At 46.6% G+C, this 25123-nt stretch overlaps 2 protein-coding genes and 1 long non-coding RNA gene across 8 annotated transcripts in view; 2 read left to right on the plus strand and 1 right to left on the minus strand.

Annotated features, from left to right (window-relative positions):
• Positions 1-7587, plus strand: part of RILPL1 (Rab interacting lysosomal protein like 1) — a 44785-nt gene extending 37198 nt beyond the window's left edge. The window contains exons 7-8 of one of the 4 annotated variants that reach the window (XM_060027922.1): positions 4279-4302; positions 6028-7587. In XM_060027922.1, the coding sequence (XP_059883905.1) occupies positions 4279-4302; positions 6028-6172 (169 nt within the window). In that variant the 3' untranslated portion in view covers positions 6173-7587. The remainder of the gene's footprint in view (positions 1-4278; positions 4303-6027) is intronic. The other 3 variants (XM_060027919.1, XM_060027923.1, XM_060027921.1) reach the window with 3 other exon arrangements.
• A 532-nt stretch (positions 7588-8119) lies between these two features.
• Positions 8120-15477, minus strand: SNRNP35 (small nuclear ribonucleoprotein U11/U12 subunit 35). 3 transcript variants are annotated; one of them, XM_060027927.1, is made up of 2 exons: positions 15365-15477; positions 8120-10557 (listed from the first exon to the last, which is right to left on the minus strand). In XM_060027927.1, the coding sequence occupies exon 2, from the start codon at positions 10552-10554 to the stop codon at positions 9814-9816; it is 741 nt and encodes a 246-aa protein (XP_059883910.1). In that variant the 5' UTR covers positions 10555-10557; positions 15365-15477; the 3' UTR covers positions 8120-9813. The 3 variants fall into 3 exon arrangements, with proteins under 3 accessions (XP_059883910.1, XP_059883911.1, XP_059883912.1); XM_060027928.1 differs by having other exon boundaries at positions 8120-10705; positions 15365-15442; XM_060027929.1 differs by having other exon boundaries at positions 15295-15385.
• Positions 15478-15716: 239 nt separating this feature from the next.
• LOC132435833 (uncharacterized) lies at positions 15717-24499 on the plus strand. Its single transcript, XR_009521662.1, has 3 exons — positions 15717-15804; positions 16141-16318; positions 24402-24499. It is a non-coding gene; the product is annotated as an uncharacterized lncRNA (long non-coding RNA).
• The last annotated feature ends 624 nt before the right edge of the window (positions 24500-25123 follow it).

Raw genomic sequence — 25123 nt, forward strand, 5'->3', positions numbered from 1 at the left:
TCTATCCAGTTCCCATGGACAGGGATTTGGGGAAGGACAGACCCCAAGCAAGATCAGTTTGCTGAGCAGACGGAAGTAACCGGCGTCCACTGTAGCCTCATCCTGGGGGAGAGGGAGCCCTTTGGTCTCAATTCTATGATGTACTCAGTATCCTTGGTTAGGGTTTCCCATCCAGTGCTTGCTAAGAAATGGGATTGACTTCGCTTAGACCCTGATCTGTCCACCAGCCCCACTTGCATGTAAGGATGAGCAGAAGTGACCTTAAATGCTTTGGGTTGAAACCTGGGGAAATTGAGAATAAGTTCATGAGCCCACACAGTTCCTCCCTTAGCTAAGGGAGGGGTGAGACCAAGAGACCAGCATCTATCTTCTTCTTTCAGCAGTTCCTTCCCTTTAACAATCAGACATTTCTAGCATCTCTGCTCCAATTGTGCTGCGTTTACAGCATCTCTGGCACTGTAATTCCAAGTCATATGTAATTCTAAGACTTCCTTCTGAAGCGGGGATGTTCTGACTTCCTAGTTTTCCACTCCAGCCCCCTTTCTCTGAAACAGGTACTTAAGAGTTGGTTTTTGCAAATCTCAAACTGGGTAAAATCCAGAGGAAAGTTGTCAGAATTAACCAACAATGTTTTTCCCACTAGTTCTTCTACCCACACACGAGTAGGCTGTGGTGTCTGGTCCTCTTTTCCAGATTGTTCCAGAAAGGACCCTGGGGCCCTGTTCTCAAACCCTTCTCCCCTTCAGTTTGGTCTCTGGTTGCTCAGCAACACCTGGGGTTCTGAGCCCAGCAGGAGAAGCAGATGGAATCTGGGAGTCAGAGACAGAGAGGGAGAGAGAATTCAGAATCTCTCGTCCACGGGGTGCAGGTGGCCAGTCCCATGGCCGCCCCGGCCTTGTAGGGGATAAGTGGAAGATCCAGATGGCACAAAGGCTTTTGACCAGCCCAGACAGGACACTGGTCACTTTGTCCACCTCGGCCACTGACCGGAAGCTGCATCAGTGTGGCCAGGAGCTCAGAGCCTGGGGCAGGGATGGATCTTCCCTGGGGACCGGGGCAAGGGAATGACAGTTCTTAAGACGGTTCCATGCCTGTCTCCCTCTCCATCCTTCACTCTCGGGCACCCGTCTGGGTCTGTCGGGTCCCTTCGTCCTTGCTTTTATGGAGTATTAGTCACACAGCCTCTTTAGTGCAGCTCACAGCTGTGCTCCAGCTCAGCTTCTCGCCCTCGACCGCCTTTCCCCACCCTCCAGTAAGTAAGCAGTAGCTACCATGGAGGTTCGAAAGGGCTTCACCGGCTTGGAGCACTTGAACTAGGGTACCTTCCACCCTGTCAGAGATTCAGAGCTGGGATTAGCCCCATTTCTCAGATGAGGAAACTGGGGCCCAGAGAAGCCCACCGACTTCACTGCGATCACCTTGCTGGATGGATCGAAGTTGGGATTGGAACCCATGCCTTTTGATTGCCTCTTGGCCAAGACAAGACAGTGCTTGCCCCAGCTGTCTCGTTCGGCCTCCCCACCCCCCTTTTCCTCACCCCATTTCCCGAGTCACCAGCTGTGGGCTGGCTGCCCAGTTCCCTTATCTCTCAAATGCACCACCAGCCAGAGCCACCAGAGTCTACATTTCTGGGCTGAACTGGTCAAGGGAACCAGAAACTTCTGCCGCCTGTCAAAACAGTGTGCCCAGAAAACCTTCCAAGAATAGCTTGTGACTGAGCAGCTGCTGGCCAGTCTGGGTTGGCACTGGCTGGGCAGGTCACGAGGGAGCGCCTGAGTGGCTCCAGCCTCATCCCCAGTGGACACCAGGCACCAGAGCCCCCTTTGTGTGGTGCCCGGCTCTCAATCCCGGGCTGACAGGTATACACACAGCTGCTCGCTGCTGAGCAGGGGCGGGGGGCTGACCTGAGAGGCAGGCAGCTGGCAGGGGGCGCAGAGGCACAGCCAGGGAAGCTGCGATCAGAACAACTGGCCTCACATACTGGAAAGGTTGGCCTCGAGCAGGCAGCCACCCAAGTACCCGACGGTAGCAACAGCAGGGCATTCTCTCCCTGTCCCCCTACCCACCACCCTGCTCACTGCAGCCCAGAAATAGCTTCTTTACAGCCGCCCATCACACTGCCTGAAATGCCACTGTTAGAACTTCATTTGGTTTGAGTCTTCCAGAAATAATTTGTCGCAGGGCGGGGTGGTGGCAGGGGCTCAGGGGAGTTTGAAACCAGCTACATCGTATCCAGGAGACAACTTTTGCCCAAAACAAGCCAGTCTTTTTTCACAGAAGTGGCTGTCCCTCTAGAGCAGGTAGCTCCTGCAGCAAGGCACCTGGAATAGAGAGGGAAGGGGGTCGTCCGTTCCATGATCCCAGCGAGACGCACAGAGAAGGAACACCCCAGGTGTCCCAAGGCCCTGGTGCATCAGTTTGGCCCCTGATTGGGCCCCAAAGGAAGTCCAGCACTTTCCAGTGGGCAAACATCTGTCCAGGCAAAATACCCGCCCCACACATCTGGGGCCATCCCCCAAACAACGACTTTGTCTTTGGGGGCTCCGTGTTATGCTAGAGAGGGGTCCTGGTAGAGGTGGGTACAGTACCTTGTGGCTTAGAGCCCCTGGAAAGCTAATGGTACCCGCTAGCCTGGCCCCTGGGGATTGGGCCCATTCATTTAGCAAATGGAACCCCTTCTCGTTGTCTCTGAGAAGCCATCCAGGTAGTTTTGCCAAGGTGCCAACACCCAGCTAGTCTGTGAAGTTGCGTCAAAGGTGGTCCAGACGCAGAGAATTCTCAAACCTCATTTGAGATAATTATATCTTTTCTCAGCCAAGCTCTTAAAAAAAAAAAGAGAAATCAGAGCTGTTCAAAATCAGTTCTGGAGGCTTGGTTGGAGTTTCTTCTTCGTTTTCCTTGCCAGACTAGGAACCGACGAGCACTCACTGTCAGCTCTGACTTACCAGGCGGGTGACGATGCAGGCTGTCTCCTGCCCGGCCCATCCTGGCTGCCTCACCTTCTCTCCTGGGTCTCCCCTGGCTGCCTTCAGGGCACATAGCCTGCAGCTCATGGCAGCTGGGGGAGACGTGCTGGAAGACACCCAAGAGTAATCCCACGGCAGGTTTTGACACTTCCTTCCCCACACCCGGGCCTGCGTTTTCAGCCCTTGAGGCCACCCTGTCTTCCCTGCGTGGTTATCACACGCTGTATCCGTTTGCTAGGGCTGTTGTACCAAAAACTGAGTTGGCTTAAACAACAGAGATAGGGACTTCCCTGGCGGTCCAGTGGTTAGGACTCCACGCTTTCACTGCCGAGGGCCCGGGTTCAATCCCTGGTCAGGGAACTAAGATCCCACAAGCCAAGTGGCACGGCCAAAAAAATACAAAAAACAATAGAGATGTATAGCCTCACAGTTCCTAGAAGCTACAAGTCCAAGATCAAGGTGTTGGCAGTGTCAATCCCTTCTGAGGGCCATGAGGGAGAATCTGCTCCACGCCTCTCTCCGAGCGTCTAGTGGTTTGCTGACAATCTTTGGCCTTTGTTCACTTGTAGAAGCATCACCCCAATCTCTGCCTCCACCTTCACATGGCCTTCTTCCTGTGTGCGTGTCCGTGTCCAAATTTCCCCCTTTTATAAGGACACCAGTTGTATTGGATTAGGGCCGCCCCACTCCAGTATGACCTCACCAAAACTACTTACATCTACAAGGATTCTCTTTCTAAATAAGGTGACATTCAATAAATAAATAAATAAGGGACATTCTGAGCTCCTGGGAGTTAGGACTTTTCCAACTATGAATGGGGGGCACTGGGGGCCATAATTCCACATCAACCATAAGCAAACACTTCGGCTGACCTGTCTGTGGAGTGTGTTTCTTTTTCATGCCGCCCCTGTTTTTATCTTCTCTGTGTCTATCTGTACTTTTCTAACCAGGATGTTTACAGCCATAATGCCCATGGTAGCAGCCGGACTGATAATAGATGACCCCACACTGCAGCCTGTCCGACGACTTGTGTCCCTCGTAGGCACTGCATTTTTCTGGTTTCCTTTTGAGCTGTGCCTTTGGAATGTCTGCTGCAGCTACTGCTGGGGCTGGCCTGTCTCCTCTGGCCCCTTCAGCTGCATGGCCGTCACCTGCGTGTTCCCATTTGAAGTGGGTGTGGAGTGCGATTTCAAACGTGCGGCTCATGACGCTGCATATGCACGAGTGAAGCCTCGGAATTCTCGGCTCTGTCACCAATAATTCTTTCTGTCTTTTCTGTTTCCATTCTAAAACCACCTTGTCCATGATGCAGTAAAGAAGGTCCTTTAAGTGACGGGTCAGTAATCAATGCCCACCATGACCCATCCCCGCGCTCCCCCAAGTGACACTAACGCTGTGTTTCTGATCTTCACACCCTGGCTTTCTAAACCGCTTTGTTTTGCCAAGCCATAGTCAGCAAGCCATTTGATCTTGTTAAAACAGGAAAAGCAGAGGAGGAGACTTTTGTCTTGATTCTTTCTGTGTCCCCTTGGACAGGAAGTGGCAAGTGGCTTTCCTGCTTGAATCATGTAGACATGATATGTAACAGTGATGAGCGCTGCTGTCTTTCTGGCCAGCTAATTGCTTTGATTACCCTATGGAAAGAGCTCACGAATAACCCAGAATGAGAAGAATGCCTTCATTTGCCAGTACACGTATTGGTTGCAGAAAAAAAGAGACTTTAGCTGGTAGGGAGAATTTCTCTAGACAAACTTGGCTTGCCCCAGCTTTGCAATGAAAGACCACTTTATTCCTGCTAGGAAGTTACTGTAGGATCCAGTAACCACAGAATAGGAAAATCATTTTCACTCAGATGAGATTAAAACTGAACTCCATAGGCCACAGCACTAAAAAACAAAAACCAACCAAAAAACGAATAGGTAAACGGACAGAGGGAACTAAAAATAGTTGATCTGAAGCTTTGACTTCTTCAGGGGTTCCTTCCTATTCCTGCCCCTGGAAAACATAACAGAGCTACTATATTTCTTACCAAGTTCAGAAACCAAAATTCAGGAGTAGGGGAACTTGGTAAAAATAGAAAGAATCTTTAATTAGAGGCGGAGAGTACAGAAGGACCGCTGGCAGCTTAGAGAGGGCTTTGGGGAAACACTCAAAATAGGCCAACTCAGGTCTACCGGCCAGGGTCCTAGTCTCCGTTTAGGTGGAGTTTAAGCTGACTTTGTTTTAAATGGGCCACATGATCAGCTTTTGGCCTGAGATTTCTACGTTCATCTTTTAGGCGTCAATCAGATGGTTCACTCAGATTGATCAATGACCAATAGTCACAGCTGTTTTGAAAAGACCTCTTGGTCTACTTTAGCTGTTGCTATGTAGATAGTTACTGTGATAACTTCTAAAGGCTTTCACCTTTAAACTAAATCAGTTTTAATCACCATTAAATCAGTTCTTGTCACTTGTCCAAATTAATATTTCCCAAATTTCATTCACATACTATATTCATAATGTTCATCTAATCAGAGAACCGTGTATGCTATTCCTTAATACATATTTTAATTGCCTCATTTTTCTTAAATACCTACTTTCACCTCATCCTAAGCTGTAGTAATATCCATGAAATTTGGGCTTTGATGTGCTACTTACCTAGTTTCCCAATCCACATGAAATAATTACTTGAATTTAAAATATTCATCTCTTTACATCCGAATCGTCTTACGTACCATATGGCTTTCAAGTATTTCTTTCTGTGCATCATTAAGGTAAAGAAACCCATAATGTATGTTTCCAGTAGCTTTTTATTTCCACTGGTCATGAGAAGAAATCCTCAGTAGTGCTTAAGGCGGGAGATACATCACCTATGTGCACACCCTGCTCACACTGTGGCACCTCCAAGGTACTGTGACAATGACACGCAGAATGCCCTGCTGCTTTCTGACCCGCACCCCGAACTTTTTCTTTCACACCTCGAGTTGATTTGCTCCCTCACGTTTGCTGCTGGCATTGCAAAAACTGTGACGTGCATGGCCAAGGGCAGCCTCTTATTTCTTTCCTTCCTTTCTCAAAGGTTTAGCTTCTTCTCCCGAGATAAGAAGCGTCTGGTCAACACGCAGAGAAACGTGCGCATCCACGAGTCCTTTGGCCAGTGGGCCAACTGCCACCGCGACGACGGTTACACGGAACAAGGACAGGAGGCCCTGCAGCACCTGTGACCGTGACCCGCCTCTGTCCTTGGACCTGAACCACCAGCGCCTGCAACAGAACCTGGCCGCCTTGGGTGTCACACCCTCAAACCTGATCCCTCCAACAAACTGTCCGCTTTGAGGGAGCACGTCAAAAAACTGATGCCAAACTCTAAAGAAACGTTTATTTATACCAGGGCTATCACCGTTTCTAATAGATGACTCTGATCCCTTAGGATATATATTTAATAAGACCACGAGCGGAAGCTGACTTTTGCATTAACTTCAGTAACGCAAGCTTCGCCAGATACATCACATGCCGCTATAACTGCTGTTTGACTTGCTTTGTATGAAATTATTTGTGTAGAGGTTTTATGATCACATTTGTCATACTTAAATGGGAGGCAGGGAAGTGGTAGGTTTTCATTAGTTACGTTCATGACATTGTCATGGTGGTAGCATAATATGTAGGACGCATCGACTAGACAGGCAGGGCTTCCAAAGTCACAGGATGAGCTGGCCCAGCTTAGGCACAAAGCAAACAGAAAATAGGGAGGCCAGTCCTCCTGCCCAGAAACTGGAGACAAGTTTGCAAGAGCCTGTGGTTCTCTATTGCACCTTGTTACTGATAATGCCTAGAGCATGTAGCAATGTTCAAGGCCAGTGCCTTGGAATCTGCTGTGAGTTATGCAGTACTAACCAAACAAAGTTGCTGAGGATGAGACATTGCAACATTTCTTGTGTGGATTCTTTTTTTCTTGGCATCTTGTTTCAGCATTCACCGTGTCAAATACTTAGTCCCCTGCGAAAAAGACAAATGTCCCAAAGCGGATTGAGTGTGATGTGCGGAACCCTAGGGGATGCCACATGGTGGGTAGGGTAGACTTGCCAAAGCAATGGCGGTGGGTGAAAAGATGGCTTGGGGACCAAACGTCTGGCTGACTCATGAGGCTGCAGTGGAGACGGAGAGCCACATGCCCTGTCTGCAACTGGCAAGTTGGGGGGTTACCCAAGTAATGTTTTCTCTCCACTCACGGAGCACCCAGAGTGCAAGACTGGGTGCTCATGGATTGAGAGAGGTACGATTTCCCAACAGGGCACTCAAGTACATCTGACTGGGCTGCTTTCTACACATTTTACTATGGTTTGCTAAGAAACCATCAAGTTGGTTTATAGGATCTACATGAACTCCGTTTCCAGATCGCTGAGAAAAATGACCAGACACGATAATGTTGGTTTAGAGCAGTGGTTCTCCAACCTGACTGCCCATTAGAACTATTAGAGTTTATTCTCAGAGAGTATAAAAGCATGTGTGCTGAGGAATCCCCCTCCCCGCATCACCTTTGGTTGTCTTCCCCCTGGGGTGACCAGTGTTGGTAGTTTCCTGGGTGTCTTTCCTGAAGTAATTTATAAATATACATGCAATCATGTAAAAAAATACAGATATATTTCTGTTCTCTTTCTACATAAATGGCAGCGTGTTATACACATGCTATCCCATACCTTTCTTTCCTTAGAATACCCTGGACATGACTTCACACCAGTATAAAAGACAGTGGGTCTCAACCAGGGGTGATTTTGGCCCCCAGGGATATTTGGCACTCACTGGAGACATTTTTGGTTGTCGCAACTGGGTGGGTGCTACTGTCATCCAGTAGGCCCCAGGGACGCTGCTAAATATCCTACAATGCATAGGACGGCACCCGATACCAAAGAATTTTCCAGCCCCAAATGTCAATAGTGCCAAGACTGAGGAACCCTGGTCGACCATCGAGTGTAATTTGTTCATGTTTGTCCAGGCCCCACTGGTGGACAGGTAGCTTCCAATCTTTCTAAAACAGCGCTGCACACTCACACACGTGCATCAGTCTGCAGAATAAACTAGCAGCAGAATTGCCGGGTCGGAGGGTATCCGCCTTTGCCATGTTGACAACTACAGTCCCTGACGGGGGGGGGGGGGGGGGGGGTGGTTCTACTGATTTTTTTTTTTTTTTTTAGTTACCAGGGCCATTGTAAGACTAAGCCCAAATGTCCAGGGGTGGAGACTGAATGTGCCTATTTTTTCCATCCATCGGTATTCTGGTACTCAGGGTTGATAGCCGCCAGCTTAGACTCTGTGAACACTACGTAAACACTGCTGCCCCTGTGTGTGTTTCTTCTGAAGCCGTCTCATGACTCAGCTTCCCTGATGTGGAGCAGCTTGTTTACCTAATGTACCTACCAACTCTAGCTCATAACACACGTTGTAAATGAAACATGGGTGAAATCATAAAGGTGTTCCTGCAAGGCGGTCTTCTGAGATTTGGGAGAAGAGTGAAATTCTGCACTGGAAATTTACAAAGGAAAGAGCATATTCTCCTAAAACAGTTCTAACAGCTGATAGCACTTTTAAGATATCGTAGGTCCCCTATGTAACGATGAGATTCATACTCCTGATGCAAAAACCTAGTAATGAATGTGTGAGTCTTGCTACTAAATCAGACATTTACTTTACATGAGACATCCTGAATTTTAAGAACCTGAACTTTCAAAGACACAGCCATGGATAAAAGAAAAAGGTTGAATGTCACTTTCTTGAAAAATCACATGAACAGTATGGTACTTATTCAAAGCTCTCAGAAGTTCAGGTCAATATATCCAGTTTCAAACAAACCAGAGGCTGGATGATCAAGAGAGAAAAGGCAAATCAGTCCATCGGAACCAGCTACTAACCTTTCATTGATTTCATTTTCATTTCACTCTCACTTCTTTTGAACTTTCTCTTTTCCAAGGGCTGGAGGATTACCACAGACCACAGCCCCAAAGCCCTGCAACTCTGGGTTTTCATTTTAAATGCCAGCCACCCCGCCAAAAAGAGAAAAGGAAAAAAGGTAGTCAGCATTTGGCTCGAGAATGGAGTTATATTTGTTCAAGAGAAGCTGGTTGCTGACCCAGATCACTGCTAAGACTGGCTTTTGGTACTAAGTCTGGACATTCTCCTTGGATTCATTTTTCTAACCCATTTTTATTTCACTGCAGCAAACCCTGCACTATGGACATAAAGGTGGAAAACACACAACTTAGATTCTGACCAGACTTGGGTTCCCAGGAGTCACAGATCAATGCAAATGGTTTTCAGTCATCACCTCTTTCTGCCAAGCCCTCAAAATGGCCATTTCCAATAGATGGGAGAAAAAGCAAATTCCGTACTGCCAAATTAAATGAGTCGTGGCTCCTTACATAGGTCTTTCTGTACAGATGCTGGTGACTGCAAAATTGTTTCTCAAGCTTATCAAATAATGGGTCCTTACAACTATAAGATGAAGGGAGTTCCCTGGTGGTCCAATGGTTAGGACTCTGCACTTTCACTACTGAGGGTGCAGGTTCAATCCCTGGTCAGGGAAGTAAGATCCCACAAACCGCCCATGAGCCCCAAAAAACAAAAACAAAAACTATAAGATGAAGAAGAGAAAATTCAAAGTATCAGCGTGTTCATCTTGAACCTGCATTCCAGAGTCGAAAGAAAACGTACCCAACCCCATTATCATTAGTAAGTTTCTTCTGTTTTGTTTTTGTTTTCATCAGTAAGTTCTATTCAACCACTGGACTTGGATTCTGTATACAAGCAGTGCAGGTCTCCCTGCGCTTTTACTGGTCGGGTACCTTCGTTTGGGTTTGGCAGGGGATGGAGTCTACTTACTTCTGTCCCTCTTCTCCCTCCCCTTGACCCTGTCATCTCTGAAGTCCCTCTCTCTGTCCCAGTCACCTTCTGGCCACACCCTAGTTGATTCTTTTTCCTGCCACCTCTTCTCCCGGCCCCTGTCATGGTCCCGATCCCTCGTCCTGGAGTCCCAGTGTCTTTCTCGGGATCGAGATCGCTCCCTTCTCTCCCTCTTTCCCTCTCGAAACTGGTCGCTTTTAACAACTGGCAGATTAATGGGTTTTCGGAAAGGCCGATCCCGCCCCCCAAATCTCAGCTGCCCAGATTCCTTTTTCCCCCCCAGGCCTCCTCCAAGTCGCCGAGGAATCCACCCTTTGAGAGTCCTTTCCAGTTCATAGTCCACAAATATCTCGTGTTGGTCAATAACCAGGCCGTCGGCGTCCCGGTAAGCTTTGAGCAGAGAACGCTCCTCTTTGTATTCGATGAAGGCGTAGCCCTTCGAAAAGCCCGTGACCAAGTCCCTCACCAGCCGAAGCCGCCGGATGTCCCCATAGCGGGAAAATACTTCCTTTAACTTCTCCTCTTTGGTCTGCAGGTTTAGTCTCGCCACAAACAGGGTGAGGAGGGGGTCTCCTGTGACGCCTTTGTTGGGGGCATATCGTGCCAGCATCGCCCTCCAGACAGCTCGATCATGTGGGTCCTCGTCGGTGCCATCAATGCTGCCAGCTTTAAGCGGGTCATACTCCCTGGCGATGGGCATCCAATCGTTCATGTTCTAAGGAGAAGCACGGCAAGCGTTTATGCAGCATCTGCTGTGAGCTACGCATTCAATCCTTCCAACAACCCCATGAAGTAGATACTGCTTTTCGCCCCTTCTTCCAACAGGGAAGGAAGAGGGTTTTTCAGACGCTGTGGCCTCCCAGCTAGAAGGCAGGGGAGACAGTATCAGAGCCAGGCAGTGGGGCTCCAGAATGCTCGCACGCACTCCTCCACCAACCCTCCCCGGAAGGAGCAGAGGGCAACGTGCCTGAGTTTGCTGCATACGTGTATCATCCAGCTTAGCCACGGTAGGGCGCACACGAACTGTTATAACGTGGCAACACGGATCAAAATCCAGAATCAAAACCCAGGCTCACCTTTCAGAGACTTTAAAATGGTCAGAGGGAAACCAGCCTGGGAACTTCTGTGGAAAAGGGCATCTTAAAAAACTCTTTATGGGAGTTCCCTGGCGGTCCAGGGGTTAGGACTCGGCACTTTCACTGCCGGGCCCCGGGTTCAATCCCTGGTTGGGGAACTAGGATCCCGCAAGCCACACGGCTCGGCCAAATATATATACATATATAATGATAATAATAACATTAATAAAAATTAAAAACCCTTTACTACCAAGAGTTTCAAACACATACCAGTGTAGACAATGGCATAACCTTCCATGAATTTCTCACCCGGCTCCAACCATGACCAACACCTGGCCTGTCTTATTTCATCTGTGCTCCCCACATTCCCGCTCCCAGATTTTTTTTTTTAATTTTTAAATATTTGTTTATTTAGGCTGCACTGGATCTTTAGTTACGGCACGCAGGATCTTCGTTTCATTATGCAGGATCCTTAGTTGCAGCATGCGGGACTTCTTAGTTGCGGCATGTGGGATCTAGTTCCCCGACCAGGGATTGAACCCGGGCCCCCTGCATTGGGAGTGCGGTGTCTTACCCGCTGGACCACCAGGGGAGTCCCTCCCAGATTATTCTGATAAGGACTTTTTAAAAAAACAAAACTGCATGGGAAAATGGTGCTCTGAATGCAGCCTTTTGCATCTGTCAGTAAACAGGGAGCAAAGCCAAAATGACAGTGACCCAGCCGCAGGCTCTTTAGTTCAAAAGGAAGATGGGGGACTTCCCTGGTGGCACAGTGGTTAGGAATCCACCTGCCAATGCAGGGGACACAGGTTCGATCCCTGGTCCAGGAAGATCCCACATACTACGGGGTGGCCAAGCCCGCATGCCATAACACTGAGCCCACGCACTCTAGGGCCTGCGTGCTGCAACTACTGAGCCCGCGTGCTGCAACTACTGAAGCCTGCGTGCCTAGAGCCCGTGCTCCACAACAAGAGACGCCACTGCAATGAGAGGCCCACGCACTGCAACGAAGAGTGGCCCCCACTCGCTGCAACTAGAGAAAGCATGTGTGCAGCAACGAAGGCCCAATGCAGCCAAAAAATATATATAAATAAATAAAAAGAAACTTTATATAAAAAAAAAGGAAGATGGGATTTCTTCCCACTTCCCTAGCTCATAATCCATTTATGCTTTGGAGCTTGAGAACTGATTGCAATGGTAATTTTAGTTCAGCAAGCACACTGCAACTGTCATTCATTCCGATAGAAGATCTATGTTTGTTTGAAAGAGGGTGGGTAAGTTTAAGTCTGACACATGATAATTGATTCATGTGAATTTGCTGGAATAATTCGGTGCTTGCCAACATTTCAGACCCTGCTGGTAATCATGTGACTACCTCTGTAAAGCTTTAGAGCCAAGGCTGAAATATGTTCCTTAAAAACCAGGGCTCTGTCAAATATATCTGGTGATCTTTATTCCTAACAGCATCTTTCCATGATATTTATTAAAATGGTATCTATAGTTTTCCCCCCCTCTCTCAAATTTTCCTCAAGGATCTTTTTTGGTTTTGCTCTTCGGTTTATGGGTTATGTAGGGGGAGTGATCACAGTGGAATTTCTTTTCCCAGTAAAAAAAGTAAAACACCTACAGAATAAAACCCGAAGTCAATGAACTCAAGAATTCTGACTCTCACTTAGCCTCTCCTCATATTCCATTGCAGAACCTATTCTCCCCAGGACTGCTCCTCATTCCTTGAACGTGCCCTAATCCCCTAGCTCTGTGTCTTTCCTGGTGCAATTTCCTCTGCTGGGAATATTCCCTTCCTTTCCACCTCCCACATCTCCACTTGTGGAAATTCTACTGGTCCTTCAAGTCCAGCTTCCAGCCTCTTCCCCATGAAGCAAATCCGTTGGTCCCACAGCTCATGGTACCTCTTCTGTCATACTGATCACGTTTTGCCCAACACACAATAAACACTCTTCACAATAAACACTCTTCAACCCAGTGTCTCCAGATCCTAGGACACTTCCTGATAAATGCTGGGGAACTGAACTTATTTTGGTCCAAATCAGAATTCACTGAACTGAACTTATTTTGGTCCAAATCAGACAAAAAGGACCACTTCATTGAAAACTGAAAGGCAGGGACTTCCCTGGTGGCACAGAGTGGTTAAGAATCCGCCTGCCAATGCAGGGGACACGGGTTTGATCCCTGGTCCAGGAAGATCCCACATGCTGCAGAGCAACTAAGCCCGTGCGCCACAACTACGGAGCCTGAGCTCTAGAGCCCACGAGCCACAACTACTGAAGCCCATGTGCCTAGAGCCCGTGCTCCGCAACAAGAGAAGCCACCGCAATGAGAAGCCCGTGCACCGCAGCAATGAAGAGCAGCCCCCGCTCGCCCAACTAGAGAAAGCCCGCACGCAGCAACGAAGACCCAACGCAGCCAAAAAATTAATTATTTTAAAAAAGAAAGAAAGAAAATTGAGAGGCAGGACATTACACCATCTGCCACCAAATTGTAAAAGGAGGACATATATGCGTCTCATCATTAACAAGCAACTTTGGAGAAGACACCTCTCTGGTATCCTTATCAGTAAAAGGATGATAAACAACTAGAACAAGGGAAGGAGCAGGAGAAGAGTGAGACGCTTTTGGTCTGGTCTGGGCTCTGCCTCTAACTCACTTTGTGTCTTTTGTCTATTATGGCTGTAATTTCTCCACATGGGGTAAAAAAAGAGAGAGAGATCACTGTGTTGTTCGGATCTCTGCTCTGGTATTCTCTAAATGGACCTAAAATTCTTAAGATTCTAATCGTACTATCGCAAGGTTCCAGGAAAAACAAACAAACAAAAAAGAGACCATCATATAGTTAACCTGTATTGAACACTTAGGAGGTGCCAGGCACTGTGCTAAGCACTTAACTCCCCTCACCTCTCAACAACACCGGGACACACCCACTTCTATTATTGCCATTTCAGATGCCAAAGGTGAGATGCAAAAAGATTGTCTCTTGTCCCAAATCACAGAAGTAGCCCAGAGGGGGAGTTAGAACCAAGGGCTTTTATTGACTCCAGAGCTTGAGCTCTTAACTCTTTCCTTAGATAGCTGTCATAAAATATAAAGCTTGAGATGGGGATAGGACAAAGCAGGCCACGTCTGGGTATCTGAGGCTGACAGCCCCCTCGCAGGCAAGTGGGAAAGGAACCCGTCCCCATTCCACAGGAAAAGGTCACAAAGAACCACCAAATAAAGCTGACATTGCTGTACACAGTCAGAGCTCCTGTTCAAAGCTTTAAGAGTTCCTCAAATTAAACTCCGGAAAAAAATTACAAAGGGATAAAAGATGAGTTTCCGGTTTTCTCCCTCACCTGCATGCTCCTATCAATACTCAATACCAAGAGAAGAGCGGGCTTCACAGCTTCTCGTTAATCTTTCTAGGTGTATTTCCTCCGTTGCAACATTGCATTGAGATTTTCTACCACCATCTCTCTGGATGTTTAGATTCTCGTCATTACTTCATAAACGGAGATGGGATGTGAGAGATGAATCGTCGGGGGTGGAAGTGAGTGGGGCAATGAACTATTAAAGACAGAAGTGTGGAAAGTGAAAAAGCACTGGATTGGGAGTCAGAACACCCAGGTGTGAGACCTAGTGTTAGCTTCGGCAAAATTTAAATCACCTGTTAAATGCTGCTAAGTGCCTCTTCACCGCGTTTTTTTGTGAAGATGAGAGAAGGTAGTGTCTTTGAAAGCGCTTTCTAATTATAAATTATTATACAAATAAAAGCTATTCTTGGGCTTCCCTGGTGGCGCAGTGGCTGGGAGTCCGCCTGCCGATGCAGGGGATGCGGGTTTGTGCCCCCGTCCGGGAAGCTCCCACATGCCGCAGAGCGGCTGGGCTCGTGAGCCATGGCCGCTGAGCCTGCGCGTCCGGAGCCTGTGCTCCGCAACGGGAGAGGCCACGGCAGTGAGAGGCCCGCGTACCACAAAAAAAAAAAAAAAAAAAAAAAAAGCTATCCTTAAGCAAACAAACAAAGCACTCGTCCCCAGGCTGAGCCTGCAGAACGGAACAACCGGCGCTTCCCACCAGGTGGGAAGCAAACTGAAGGCTGGCGCCCAGAGCCGTCCGAGCACGCGCAGTGAGGCCGTGGACGCTAACGCGGAAGTCTCCGTGAAAAAGTCTATACTTCCGATCCGCCCCCCCGCCCCGCAGCGCCTCCGTCTCGGCCGCCGGCCCTCAGGGCTGCCTTCCCCAGCCCGTCACCATCTGAGGGGGCACAGGACGGAAGGGGCCATCCTACCAACCCAGCTGTCGCCCCCGCTCCCGGCAACACAACCCCAAAAGGTCCCCCTTTGCCCGCTTTCAACATGGCGGCCCACGCACGCGCCGACATACCGTCCAGGCCGAATTCCCTCGTCCTTCTCGCCAGGGTGTGCCCTACTCCCACCAAACCGCTCCCGCTCACCTCAGCAAGGATCGGGCTTCCTTTCCCACGGGGCCAGGTGCCGAGCTCGAAGCGACGGAAGATTCTTCCTCCTTGACTGACAGGACCTTTACATCGGAAGTAGCAGATTCGTCACGGGCCCTGTTTCCGTTTTTGCTTTTATTTTAACAAATTTAATCAGATGCCTTGAGCATCGACTGCATATCGTCTCCGAAGAGAATGAACTTTCTGTTTCTGTAAAAATTTTCACGAAGACAGAAACTGCTAAATTGAACAAAAGTTGAAAGACGATCGAATGTGCAGCTAGTTGTCTGGGAGCCGCTGGATTTCTCTCCGTAGCAAGGAGGTGTTTCAGCGCGATGCGAGTTCTGGTTCTTAGGCCCGCTTTGAGAATTTGATTAATATTGTGGGGTTTATTTACTCAGAAAATGCGTATGCCGGTTCACAAGGAAACTTTGTACGTATGTTTTGCCAGAGTTTTTTAACCCGTAAATTTAACACGTTCGCTTTCCACACAAGCAAAACAGTTCTTCACAGTTTGGAGAGGTTACTTAAGAATCGCGTGGAAGCTGGTTTAAGTGCCGTTTCCTGGGCCCCGCAGGGAATCAGTGAATTCAGAACCGCTGAATGAACTTCAAAATGACTCTTTGAGGACCCCTGCCTTTAGAGTCACGGTTAAGAAGCCCAGATTTAAAACCTAAGCGTGGGAGGGAGAGGGGAGAACCGTGTGGTCAGTAAATCTGTGTAGAACGGGTAGATGTATGCATTCAGATTATGCTGTGTTTCTTTTTTGTTAGGTCAAAATATTCGGGTAGATTACGACTTGTGGTACAACTTGAAATGTCTTGAGACAGTTGTGCTTTTCATGATGAGTCTCGTGATTTCTTCAGCCACTCATTTTCTGATTAATTCTTACAAGTGGGTCATTTCTGCGAACAGCTGATCTCATTTTGATTCCAGTCCTATTCTTAGAAGGTAAGCCAATGACCAGCTACTAAGGATGTATTACTGCTACCTAGTTTTTATCAAATCTTTATTATGTAGGTGAAGCATAGGTTCTGAATATCTATAGCTTTCTTTAAAGTACGTTCTCTTGAAATATATTAATAAAATGTATTGAGTAAAAAAGTGAGCAATATCTATAGTTTAAAATTTCATATTGGGCTTCCCTGGTGGCGCAGCTGTTGGGAGTCCGCCTGCCGATGCAGGGGACGCGGGTTCGTGCCCGGTCTGGGAAGATCCCACGTGCCGCGGAGCGGCTGGGCCCGTGAGCCATGGCCGCTGAGCCTGCGCGTCCGGAGCCTGTGCTCCGCGACGGGAGAGGCCACGGCAGTGAGAGGCCCACATACCACAAAAAAAAAAAAAAAAATTTCATATTTAGGACTTCCCTGGTGGCGCAGTGGTTAAGAATCCACCTGCCAATGCAGGGGACACTGGTTCGATCCCTGGTCCAGGAAGATCCCACATGCTGCAGAGCAACTAAGCCCGTGCACCACAACTACGGAGCCTGCGCTCTAGAGCCCGCGAGTCACAATTACTGAGCCCGTGTGCCACAACTACTGAAGCCTGGGCGCCTAGAGCCCGTGCTCCGCAACAAGAGACGCCACTGTTTGAAGCCCACGCACCGCAACTAAGAGTAGCCCCCCTCACGGCAACTAGAGAAAGCCCGCGCTCAACAACGAAGACCCAGTGCAGCCAAAAATAAATAAACATATTTAAAAATTAATTAATTAATTAAATTTAAAAAGAAATATTGTGGTCCCAGTATCTCTGCTCTGCTGGCTTACCAACGGAAGGCTTCTGGGAAAAGTGCATCCACAGCACGAATGCTGCTGCAGAGTCTGAAGGTGCTGCAGACATCTTTTAATATGCTTGGTGGCCTCTTGAAGGGTCATCTGACAGGCATCTCCACGGCTGCCACATCTATATAATTAAAGTTTAATTATATACAAAATTACTTATATAACAAAATACTTTATAAACCAAGCAGAAGATCTGAAGGGCAACGTGAGCAACCCTACTACAGATTTCTATAGAAGTTTCATATTAATACAATCTTTTTTTCCTTTTTCCGGTTTTATTGACATACAGCACTATATAAGTTTAAGGTGGCTTACATACATCATGATATGATTACCACAGTAAGTTTAGTGAGCATCTGTCATCTCGTAAGGATACAAAATAAAAGAAATAGAAAAAAAATTTTTTTCCCATACAGCAGTGTTAAAAAGATATTAATCATATCATACATTACATCCCTAGTACTAATTTATAACTGGAAATAAGTACCTTTTGACTGCTTCCGTCCAATTCCCCCACCCCCAGGCCTCACCTCTGGGAACCACAAATCTGATCTCTTTTTCTATGTGTTTGTTTGTTTGTTTGTTTTGAAGTATAACTGACCTACAACACTATGTTAGCTCCTGGTGCACAATATTATGATTTGATATTTCTGTACCTTTCAAACTGATCACCACCACACTAATACCATCTTAAAACAAACATTTAAAAAAACAAACAAACATTTAGCATCACCTGCCAGACACTGGGCTAAGCTCACTTCACTCTCTCAACAGCTCATTGCAGAGTGTATTGTTACCTTCCTGGGTGGAACAGAGCTGGCCTGGAGAGTAGGGTGGAGGACATTAGTCCCTTGGCCGTAGTCTCCTTTAATGCTTCCCCCACCCACCTACACCACCTCCCCACACACACACCCCACCCTCCCACTCATCACCCCGAATAAACATTTCACCTAAGTTTAAAAAAAAAAAAAGTGTGCTGTTATGCAAACACCGACTGAAAACAAGTGCTCTGGGCACCACCCTTCCTGCAACCAAATTCTTTTCTAAAGACTTTCAGCTCCTAGAGCTGAAGTCACTGATCCAGGATTGCAGGCATTTAAGCCAAAAGAGAACAGGAAGAAAGACATACTGAATGTACCACTCAGGAAATTAATGGTGCCACCAGTATTCAGAAGAGCATGAGACCTACTCTGCTTGATGTACCAAAATAGGACCACCAGATATTTGCTAATGGAACTTTCCTATGGGTGGAATTAACCCCCAAACACTTATGGTTCCATTTTTATGAAGCATGACCCACCCACTACTTTTGTTTCCCACGTCATGTTTTCCTTTGCTTAACAGTGAGTTGGGCGATACCTTACTTTATGCTCTTTTTTTTTTTTTTTTTTCTTTTTTGTGGTACGCGGGCCTCTCACTGCTGTGGCCTCTCCCGTTGCGGAGCACAGGCTCCGGACGCGCAGGCTCAACGGCCATGGCTCACGGGCCCAGCCTCTCCGCGGCATGTGGGATCTTCCCGGACCGGGGCTCGAACCCGTGTCCCCTGCATCGGTAGGCGGACTCTCAACCACTGTGCCAGCAGGGAAGCCCCACTTGGACTTTTTAAAAAGCTTTGTTGTAGACATATTCTATGTGTGTTACTGATCCAGCTTTTCATATCTTGTACCCAAATAATCATATGAACTTGGGGAGTTTCTCATACTTCATATTCTGGAGATAAAGTAGTTTATAATAGGCATAGTAATAATAATAGCCAACATGTATTGAGCACTTACCGTGTGCCAGACGCTGTTCTAAAGCATTTCACGACAATCTTATAAAGTGGCTTCTATCCTTACCCCCATTTGACAGCTGGGAAGACTGAGCCCCAGAGAAGTAATTTCCTTGCCTAAGATCACACAGCTTGCAAGTGACAGAGCCAATCAAGATTTGAACAGTTGTGGTCTGGTCTAGAATCCACCTTGAACACTGTGGTAGCACTCATACTTTTTCAAATTTCAGGGTGCATGTGCATCAGAATTACCTAGAGGGCTTGTTAAAACACAGATTGGGGCTTCCCTGGTGGTGCAGTGGTTGAGAGTCCGCCTGCCGATGCAGGGGACACGGGTTCGTGCCCTGGTCCGGGAAGATCCCACATGCCGCGGAGCGGCTAGGCCAGTGAGCCATGGCCGCTGAGCCTGCGCGTCTGGAGCCTGTGCTCTGCAACGGGAGAGGCCACAGCAGTGAGAGGCCCGCGTACCGCAAAAAAAAAAAAAAAAACAGATTGCTGGGGCCCACCCCTAAAGTTTCTGATTCAGTGGGTTAAGAATTTGCATTTCTGAAAAGTTTCCAGGTGATGCTTATGCTGCTGGTCTCGGAAACACACTTTAAGAACCTCTGCTGGGTGAAAAAAGAAACCGGCCCCAAATGGAATCACTTGTGCTAAGCCCTTAATATATAACTTCAATTTCAGCCTCTCCCAGGGGTGGAATTTTAAACCAATCAATCTGGAATTTCCTGATCATCCCTAGTGAGGTAATCTGCTTGATGGACTCCCCACCTTTACCCCCAAGGGAAGGCGACCTTACCTGAAATAATCCTTTTTTTGTTTATGACTTCCTTGTCTTATCCCCCTTTTCTGCCTTTAAAAACCTTCCATTTGTACAGCTCCTCTGAAGCTCTTTTCTACTTGCTAGATGAGATGCTGCCCAATTCATGAATCCTCAAATAAAGCCAAGGAGGTCTTCAAATATACTCAGTTGAATTTTTTTTTTTAATATTTATTTAGGGGCTTCCCTAGTGCAGTGGTTAAGAATCTGCCTGCCAATGCAGGGGACACGGGTTTGAGCCCTGTTCTGGGGAGATCCCACATGCCGCAAACCACCTAAACCCATGCGCAACAACTACTGAGCCTGCACTCTAGAGCCCACAAGCCACAACTACTGAGCCCGCGCGCCTAGAGCCCATGCTCCTTAACAAGAGGAGCCACCGCAATGAGAAGCCTGAGCACCGCAAGGAAGAGCAGCCCCGCTCGCCGCAACTAGAGAAAGCCCACGCGCAGCAACAAAGACCCAGTGCAGACAAAACTAAAATAAATAAATTTAAAATATTTATTTATTATTTTTTGTAATTTAGTCTGCTCCAGATCTTAGTTGTGGCTCACGGGATCTTCATTGTGGCATGTGGGATCTTTAGTTGCGGCATGCAGACTTCTTACTTGCGGCATGCATGCGGGATCTAGTTCCCCGACCAGGGATCGAATCCAGGCCCCCGGCACTGGGAGCATGGAGTCTTACCCACTGGACCACCAGGGAAGTCCCGAATTTTGTTTTTTAACAGCTGTAATTCAGAATTGTTTTCATAATTTCCCAACGGAGAGAGAAGGGTCATGATTACCAACAGATTGTCCAATTCTATGAGGGATCTAAGAGTTAAGATCATTAACACTTGATAATAACAACCAGTGTCCATTGATGCTTATGATGTGCTGGACACTGGATGAGGCACTTTTCACAAATTATCTCGTCTAATCCTCACACCAGTTTTGGGGAATACTTTTATTTTTCCAAGTTGACTGTAGGAAATGGGGATTTGGAGATTAGAGAATTTGATCAAATTTATGTACCAGGAAGTAACAATTGTGAGGTTCAAGTCAAAACTATTTAACTCCACAGTCCTGTTGGCTACTACTTTACAGTCCTGGCACATAGTAGGTGCTCAGTAAATAAGTTGTCAAATGAATGAACAAAAGAATCTTTTTTTTTATATCAAAATCCTAGTTACTCAATGGAAGACACTTTGACTTTTTTAAAGTGCGATTTACCAGGTTTCACTGTGTAACAAAGAAGGAAGGAAGATATGGTGCCTTAGAGGATCAATTTCTAGAGAAATTTCAAGGCAGAAGGAACTTTTGAAAAGGACAGTGGTGCAGAAGAGATTCATACCAGCAGTGGTGGCTGGGGATCCTGATGGTAAAAAATAAATGCAGCAACGTTAAATTCTTTCTGATAAGCATTGCTCTGCGAAGGCTACATTCCAACAATGATGTTCGGTGGTTTTTAGTCTATTCACAGAGTTGTGCAACCATCACCACAATCTAATTTTAGAACATTTTCATCACCCCAAAAAGAAGCCCTGTCTGCATTAGCACGTACTCCCCCTCCCCCTCCCCCAGCTCTAGACAACCACTAATCTACTTTCTATCTCTATGGATGTGCTGTTGTGCACATTTCATATAAATGGAATCATACAATAGGTGGCCTTTGTGGCTGGCTTCTTTCACTCAGTAAAATGTTTTCAAGATTCATCCACATTGTAGCATCTGTCAGTGCTTCATTCCTTATCTCCTTACCAGCACTTTACTGAGGTATAATTTACCTAAAGGAAATACACAGTGTTAAGCATACAGTTCCGCAATATTTCACCTATGTATGTACTCATGTGACCTTCACCAAGATCAAGATGTAGCACATTTTCATCACCCCATAGAGTTTCCTCACATGTTAAAAGAAAGAAAACTGGTAAAGTACACATAAGATAAAATTTATTTTACAACCTTAACCATTTTTAAGTGTGCAGTTCAGTAGTGTTAAGTACATTCATATTGTTGTGCAACCAAACTCCAAACCTTTTCACCCTACAGAACTGATACTCTATACCCACTAAACAACAACCCTCCATTCCCCCCTCCCCCCAGCCCCGGCAACCACCATTCTACTTTCTGTTTCTATGAGTTTGTACACTAGATATCTCATATAAATGAAATCATATAGTATTTATCTTTTGGTGACTGGCTTAATTTCACTTAGCATAATGTTCTCAAGGTTCATCGATGTTGTGGCATGTGTCAGAATTTCCTTCCTTTTTAAGGCTGATTAATATTCCATTGTATGTATACACCACATTTTTTTTATCCATTCATCTGTGGACGGACATTTGGGTAACTTCCACCTTTTGGCTATTGTGAATAATGCTACTATGAACATGAGTGTGCAAATATCTCTTTGACACCCTGCTTTCAATTCTTTTGGATATGTACCCCAAAGTGGTATTGCTGGATCATATGATAATTCTATTTTTCATTTTATTTATTTTTTTCTTCTTCTTCTTATTTTTTTATACAGCAGGTTCTTATTAGTCATCCATTTTATACACATCAGTGTATCCATGTCAATCCCAATCGCCCAATTCATCACACCACCCCCACCCCCACGCCGCTTTCCCCCCGTGGTGTCCATACGTTTGTTCTCTACGTCTGTGTCTCAATTTCTGCTCTGCAGGGACTTCCCTGGCAGTCCAGTGGTTAAGACTCTGCACTTCCACTGCAGGGGACGCAGGTTTGATCCCTGGTTGGGAAACTGAGATCCCACATGCTGTAAAGTGTGGCCAAAAAGAAAAAGAAATGCAATTGATATTTTATATTGATCTTGTATGCTGCAATCTTGAGCTCATTTATTAGCTCTAGTAGTTTTTTTGTGGATTCTGCAGCCTGTTAATATGGTGGATTACATAGATTGATTTTTTTGTTAGTATTTATTTATTTATTTATTTTTGGCTGCATCGGGTCTTGGTTGCAGCTGCGGGATTTTTTTTTTTTTTTTTTTTTTATGGCTGTGTTGGGTCTTCGTTGCTGTGCACGGGCTTTCTCTAGTTGCGGTGAGCAGAGGCTACTCTTCGTCGCAGTGCGTGGGCTTCTCATTTCGGTGGCTTCTCTTGTTGCGGAGCACGGGCTCTAGGCACGCAGGCTTCAGTAGTTGTGGCTCGCGGGCTCAGTAGTTGTGGCTCATGGGCTCTAGAGTGCAGGCTCAGTAGTTGTGGCTTAGTTGCTCCGCGGCATATGGGATCTTCCCCGACCAGGGCTCAAACCCGTGTCTCCTGCATTGGCAGGCGGATTCTTAACCACTGCGCCACCAAGGAAGTCCCTAATTTATTTATTTTTTACTTTTTTGGCTGCATCGGGTCTTAGTTGTGGCACATGGGATCTTCGCTGAGGCATGCGGGAGCTTTTGTTGCAGTGCACAGGCTTCTCTCTAGTTGTGGTGTGCGGGTTTTCTCTCTCTAGTTGTGGTGCTCCGGCTCCAGAGCGCGTGAGCTCTGTAGTTTCCGGCACGCGGGCTCTCTCGTTGAGGCGCGCGAGCTCAATAACTGTGGCGCGCAGGCTCAGTTCCCCGACCAGGAATCGAACCCACGTCCCCTGCATTGGAAGGTGGATTCTTTACCACTGGACCACCAAGGAAGTCCCAAAAGATAATTTTACTTAAGTCAAACTGAGGATTATAACCCAAGAGACAGACTCTCAGAAGCTCTGAGAACTGTTCTGCCTATTAGAAGTCAAAGACACAGTCATAAGCCTTTTTGAGACAAAGGATCATACATCAAAATGACATACAGACATTTTACATAAACTTCACCAAAGATACAGAGTCCAGGTAAGCAAGCAATTAAGTCACCATGACTCCCTACAGAGTTTGGAAAGAGTGCTCATCTTTTAAGCGGTTACATTGCTAGCCTCAGAAGAAAGGGAAAAAAAAGTTGACCTTCGTGGTCAAGCAGGCATTCCCACCTTTGAGGAGGTCCGGTTAATGTACAATGCAAATGTACATTGCATATGAGAGAGGGAGGGAGGAGGCCCAAATGTACAGAGAGAGAATTTTATGTTTACATTTTCTTGTCCTGCCTTAAAATATAAATTTTATTTCATCAATGTAGTCCAGTTTATCTATTTTTTCTTTTGTTTCTTTTTCCGTGTTTTTTAAAAACTCATTGCCAAATCCATTGACATAAAGCTTTTCCACTATGTTTTCTTAGAGTTTTGTAGCTTTAGGCCTTTGATCCATTCTGAGTTAATTTTTGTATATGGTGTAAGGTAAGGTACGTCACACTTTTGCATGTGGGTATCCAATTTTCCCAACACCATTTGTTGAAAAAACTATCCTTTCCCCAATGAACAGTCTTGGCACCCTTGTTGAAAATAATTTGACCGTGTTTGTGAGGGTTTCTTTCTGGACCCTCTATTCCTTCATTCCTTTTTATGAGTGAATAATAGTCCATTGTACGGATATGCCATATTATACTTATGGTAAGCCTAATATTTCTCCATATTTAATCACAGGGTGTCGTCAGGTCTGTGACTAATGGATTACTGAGCCCTTGCCTGGGGCCTTGTTTGATCATTAAAACATTGTACCATTGTACCATCTGAAATTAGTGTCTGTTTTGTTTGTTTGCTTTTTGTTTGTTTGTTTTATCCTTGTCCACTCTCCATTTTGACTCCACAGCTTCACTGTGGAGAAAATCTGGTACACCTACCACGAAGAAAACTGCCAATACGTTCCTGGGAAAGACAAGCTCCATTGCTGGATTGTCTGCCTATGACTATTACAAACCCTGAATTAAATCTAAAATAACCCGTTTTGTAATCCACACTGCTAATATTCTCAGTCATACCCTGTGTAGCTGCAGAATGTTTTCTAATTTCGAAGCGGTGATTTTTGTCTTATCTATTACTCCTCCCTTCCCAACCCAAGTGCCAAGCGCCTGGCACACAAGCTTAGGGTTTGTTGGAGGGAAGAATCCAGAATACCCGCTAATATTTTTTGAGCCTTTCCTAAGCGCTTTTTGTCACAGTCATTGTCTCATGATCTCATATATTCCTCACAACGACCCTACTCCGTAGGTACGGTTATTTACCCAGGAGTAAAGTGAGGCTCGGAGGACTTAAGTAACTTGCAAAGGCCACACGCTGGTCAAGTGGAGGAACCCAGGATAGAGCCAGGTGCATAGCGCAGGGAATCTCCATTTAACTGAGGGTCAGATGCCGCCGGTCCCGGTGACCATAGGCCTGGAAGCTCTGCGCAACACAGACCAATAGACTCCCGCGCGCTGCCACCAACTGCTGTTTTCTGCTTTGCCGCACGCTTCAGGAAATATTCTCAGAGACCGGATCTGCCTCCCCGTACCATGCAAATTCTATGGCTGGAACACCTGAGTGCAGAAAGGA

The sequence above is a fragment of the Delphinus delphis genome, chromosome 13, assembly GCF_949987515.2.
Source record: "Delphinus delphis chromosome 13, mDelDel1.2, whole genome shotgun sequence".
In the NCBI taxonomy this organism is placed as follows: Eukaryota; Metazoa; Chordata; class Mammalia; order Artiodactyla; family Delphinidae; genus Delphinus; species Delphinus delphis.